We start from the raw sequence: 5,529 nt of genomic DNA on the forward strand, positions 1-5,529 counted from the left end.
TCAGAAAATTATTAAATAAGCTGCAACTGCCCCAAACAGACCCTTAATTTGATTTAATTAGTGGCTCTTTGAACTGTTAAATAATAACTAAATATAGAGAACTTAGTTCTCATCGTCCGACTGTCTGTTCTCATCTTGATTAATTCCAAAGTCCCGGGCCGAGTCGTGACACTTTGGAACTCCTTTGATGTTTTTCATACAATTTACCAACAAAAATTGGTTTTTATCTTCTTTACCTTTAAATTTATCTAAGTGTACTGCATTTGTTGACAGTCATAATCATAATTAAGGAAAAACTGAATCTTGAGTCATAAAATGTGTGTTTATTAGTTATGCTTCTAACCAAAAGGAGTATAAATATTTTGATCATATTTAAAAAAAAATGTTTGTTTCCATAAATGTCATATTTTTTGAATTACAACTTTTGTTTTCACATCAACTTCAAGGGAGGGAGGGATAAAATAAAGATTCGACTATTGGTTTTCAAAACTTCCTGCAAACTGAAGACTCAAAATAATATCTCCCCAACTTTGATTGTTCAATCTGAAAATTCAAGCTATATTATATTAGAAGAAAGTGAGTCAAGTTTGGATTAAATCTTCTTACAGTGTCATCTTATGATATCCATAATCCTATAACAATTAACCAAGAGAAAACAAAAAAAAACAACGATATTGATGTCATTTGACATTGTCTACTTGTGACAAATTATAACTCAAAAGAAAGAGTAATCCTTTTGCATTGTCCAGAATCCATAAATTCTCTAAGTAATATCCTCATTGAGCTTTTACCGTATGATCAATCCACTTCATCTTCGAGTTTTGAGTCTTCTAGTTATAAACCAGAGTCTAGCTCTAATTCTAAATTTAATGATTCAAATCATCTTATTGTTGTTTGTAAGGTGGTGAAGTTTAGCACCCAACATCCATCGTCTCATTATGTGTAATATGAAAATCTCGCCCATTTTTTGGACTTTTACCATATTTTTTTTGTATGGAGATTTCTAATACTATGCAAAATGCTCTCTAATTTCCTGTGTGGAAGGAGGTTATATTCAAGGAGATGAAAGCTATGGAATAATAACACCTAAGAATTGATTGATTTATCTAGAAAGATAAATTTGTCGAATGCAAATGGGCATTCAAGTATAATTTTGATGGTTCTCTAGAACAACACAAGACTTGACTGGTTGTCAAGGGATTCACTCAGACATATGACATCGATTACTTATAGACATTCGGCCCAATCACAAAACTAAATTCTATAAAAGTTTTCGTATCACTTGCAATTAATCTTGACTGACTTCTACAACAATTGGATATAAAAAGTGCATTTCTCAATGGGGACCTCGCAGAAGTGTACACAAATGCACCTCCAGTATTTAGTGAGAAGTTTGACAAAATGAAGTGTAAATTAATAAAGTCCTTATATGGGTAGAAGCGGTCTCTGAGCATTTGGTTTGAAAATTTTATATTGTTTGTTAAAGGTTAGAGAGAGGTATATTCTAGAGTGTGGAGATTATATAATATTCTTCAGACATTCAAAAGATGGGAAGATAGTCATATTAATTGTGTATGTAAACGATATAATTCTCATATGTGATGATGTATATACGATATGAACTGGTTAAGGACTTTCATCAGTTTTTGAGATCAAGGACTTAAAATTTCTGAGATATTTCCTTGCCATGATGATTGATAAATTAAAGAAAGGGATTTTTTTTCTGAATGGAAGTATATTCTTAATCTTCTAATAAAAACTGGGATGAGAGTTTGAAGGCCTGCAGACACTCCTTTAGTCCAAATCAGAAACCAAGATATGAGAAGGAAGGTGGCCCAGTGAATATACTTGATATCAAAAGTTGATGGAAATTTTGATATGCTTATCACATACACGACCAGATATCGTCTTTGTTTTATGTTTGGTAAGTTAACTTGCGCATTCGCTCTAGGGAAGCACCTTGAAGAAGTTAACAAGATTCTCAAATGCCTAAAAAGTACATATAAGAGTTTACTTTTTTAGTAGGCCATACAATAGAACATAAAGGCATACACCAATGTCGATTGGGCGAGCTCAGCAGTTGACAGATGATCAACGTCCGTATATACAGTACTTATATCTGGGAAAATTTGGTTATATGACGGAGTAAGAAATAGAATGTGGTGGCAAGGAGTAGTGCCAAGGTAGAATATCATGCTATGGCTAAAGGAGTATGTGAGATGTTATGGCTGAAGAGAATTCTTGAAGAACTACGGATCCCGATAAACATTTCAATGAAGTTGTAATGTGTCAATAAATCTAAATTACAGAAAATTTAATGCAACATAATCACACATAACATGTAGAGGTTGATAGATACTTCATAAAAGAGGAGATTAATTGTGGAGCTATTTGCATGTCTTTCACTCCGATAACACAACAAATAGCAAATATTTTCACCAAAAAATTTTTCAGGCCTAGTTTTGAGTTACTTATAAGCATGTTGGGCATGATAGATATCTATACACCAACTTGAGAGGGGGGCGTCGAAATTTTAGGAATTTTCCTTTTGATATTTTCTATTTTTATTTTTTAATTTTAGTAATTTATACTTTCAGAATTAGATATTATGGGTAATTTATATTTCATTTTTCTAGCATGAGGATTTTGTGGCTTTCCTCATGTGTTGGTCTTCTCTTGCTATTTATCTTATAATCGAGCGATAGTACTTATCATTGATGAAAACCATATTTGATAAAAAAAAAATTTAGGCTAGTGCACGACTAATTGTAATACACATCATACATATCTTTAATAAATTCAAGAAACTTTTAGCATGCACACTTTTTTTTCCATAATAGATAGCAAATCAATTCTTGTATTACTAGATCATATATTTATCTATTATTAATAAAATCATCTGAAGTTTTTTCGGTACTCCCTATAACTCTTTATTAGTTTCCTTAGGAACAAATTTGTGTCCACACAATGGAACATCCTGGCACAAAACCAAATTGGATTTTAGATATCAACATAATTGTTCTAGGTTTACTTTCATTTCCATCTCTCACATCTTCATTATATGCCTCATATGTTATATTTCACTATAGTTATCACAATCCTAATCATTTCCTTTAATTTGGAATATTGATTTGAAAATGCTTTTTCTGCAATGAGATTTAAAGCTTTTTGGAAATGATTTGTTATACAAACCACTCCAATATCACCCATATCTCTCCAATTCTACTCGGAGCGAAAGCTTTTTACACTTATGCATCATCTTCATGATAACCTCTATCAACTTTTTTTGAAAGAAACTACAAAATAACTCATTAAATTGTTCAGTATGTATCTCCAAAAGAAATTCCTCACTATAACTTTCAATAAGTAATTTCTTAAAATATTATGTTCACATTTTCTACTTCAGTGATCACATGTATACAACCCTAGCTATTTGGCATCAATGCATGTTCTGAGATTTTATAGATTATTGATTATCTCTTGGCTATTGTCAATTCCCTCCAATTAAAGAATGTACCATACTTACATAGCTAACGAATCTTAAAATCAAAATAGGCTTTATTAATTCTAGGCCCATAACCAACCAGCAAAAATGATATAAATACTAGAACATGAACTTCATATGCAAGTTCCTTGGACAATTCAATTTTCCTCAAATCTCTATAAATATTTGTACTACAAATACATATATTTACACAGGGTGATAAGTAAAGGCCTACATTATCATGTTGTTGGCTTAAAGGTATAATTATCATCCAAAATTATCTAATATTAAGAGAAGCCAAAACAAAAAAACAAGTATAGTTATTTATTTGGGACTCAGGATGATTGCTCAAAAGAATGAACTAAGAACATTTAATCTGATTTTCTGTAGCAATCAACATTCAATTCGTTACACACCCTTAAAGGATAGCAAGGTTCAGCCTTAATAATGACACAAGTATTGCAACATGCAATCTAAAGGAAAATAGATCAAATTTCATTACATTTCAAAGTCGCAAAAACGATTATGTAACTTTACATGATAAATGGGCTTAGAAAAGAACAATATAAATACCACTAGAATGGAGGAACTTACATTTTCATGATCCATGTGTCGTAGAAGCTTTATTTCTCTTAAGGTTCTTTTGGCATCAATTCTATTATCAAAAGCACTGCCAATTTTTTTAATGGCAACCTCTTCCCGGGTTTGTGAGTTCACAGCGGCACTGCATTAAATAAAAACAGTTTGAGAAACAATATAATGCAAAAAAGTAAATAGAATAATTTAACCTTTAAGAATTTAATAATAAAATTTAATAATAAACCAGCATTTGAAGCATAGCAGAAATAGGTAAAAACCATTATTCTTATACAATAATGCAGTGAGCTAATGGAAAATAAGTATTATAGTGTTCACAATACACAAGTTCATGCCAGGACAAAAAGTACTGGAGAAAAACTAAATGTCCAAATTCTCAACGATCCATATTAATTAAAAAAATAAGGCAAAGAAACAATGGAAAAATAGCCGTAAGCTGCTTCCTTCAATACTAAGGGTCAATTACATATAGAGCAACCGAAACATTGCTATTTACAAATTAAGCACTCTCTTTCATTCATTTTTCAAATTCTCAATCAGATATCGAAATTCATGATAAAATCTCAACTCATATTTCTCATTTTTATCAAATTCTCAATGGTTTGTGGCGCGAGTAAATGCATTGGTTTAGTCATTCAAAAAATTGCTTGGGTGCTTGATTTGTAAATAGCAATGTTTCAGGTGCTTTGTATGTAATTATCCCTTTCAAATCAAATGTTGGTTATAACACTAGCTGCTAGAGGAGATAATTTGTTACATTACGTAATAAAATAATAATATTAATAATACAACAACAACAATACCTTTATCCCACTAAGTGGGGTCTGCTACATAAATCCTTTTTCTCCATTGCGTCTTATCTAGTGTCATATTTTCATTTAATTTTAATAAATTAAAATCATTTTTAATAATCTTAAATTTATCTCATTTTTCTCTCAAAGGTAAATAAATGGAATTAGTTGATATCATGATTCATAGAAAAATTAATATGTTATGTATTCAAGAAACTAAGTGGGATGGAGAAAAAACTAAGGAGATTGATAATTTAAGTTTTAAAATTTGATATTCTGGTAAGAGTCAAACTAGAAATTGTGTAGGTGTAATTATAGAGGTAATTATAGATAAGAGTTTGAAAGATAATGTTATAAAAATTAGTAGAGTTGGAGATAAAATTATAACCCTTAAGATTATCATTGATACTAATATTTTTAATATTATAAGTGTTTATACTCCTCAAGCAGGTTTAGATACATGGTCTAAAGATAAATTTTGAAATGACTTAGAAGACTTAATATAAATGATACCTCTTGAAGAAAGAATTTTTATTAGAGGAGATTTAATTGGACATGTCGGTAGAGTGGTAGAAGACTTCATAAATACTCATGGTGGCTACGGTTTTGGAGTAACTAATGAAGAAGGTAGAACTATTTTAGATTTTACTTTAGCGT

General features: G+C 30.5%; 1 protein-coding gene across 1 annotated transcript in view; it reads right to left on the reverse strand.

Moving 5' to 3' along the window:
- Positions 1-5,529, reverse strand: part of LOC110018371 (mitogen-activated protein kinase 2) — a 41,206-nt gene that overhangs the window by 16,285 nt on the left and 19,392 nt on the right. Inside the window, exon 2 of the mRNA XM_020715663.1 lies at positions 4,079-4,208. Coding sequence (XP_020571322.1) covers positions 4,079-4,208 — 130 coding nt within the window. The remainder of the gene's footprint in view (positions 1-4,078; positions 4,209-5,529) is intronic.

Source organism: Phalaenopsis equestris, unplaced genomic scaffold (assembly GCF_001263595.1).
Source record: "Phalaenopsis equestris unplaced genomic scaffold, ASM126359v1 Scaffold000017, whole genome shotgun sequence".
Lineage (NCBI taxonomy): Eukaryota > Viridiplantae > Streptophyta > Magnoliopsida > Asparagales > Orchidaceae > Phalaenopsis > Phalaenopsis equestris.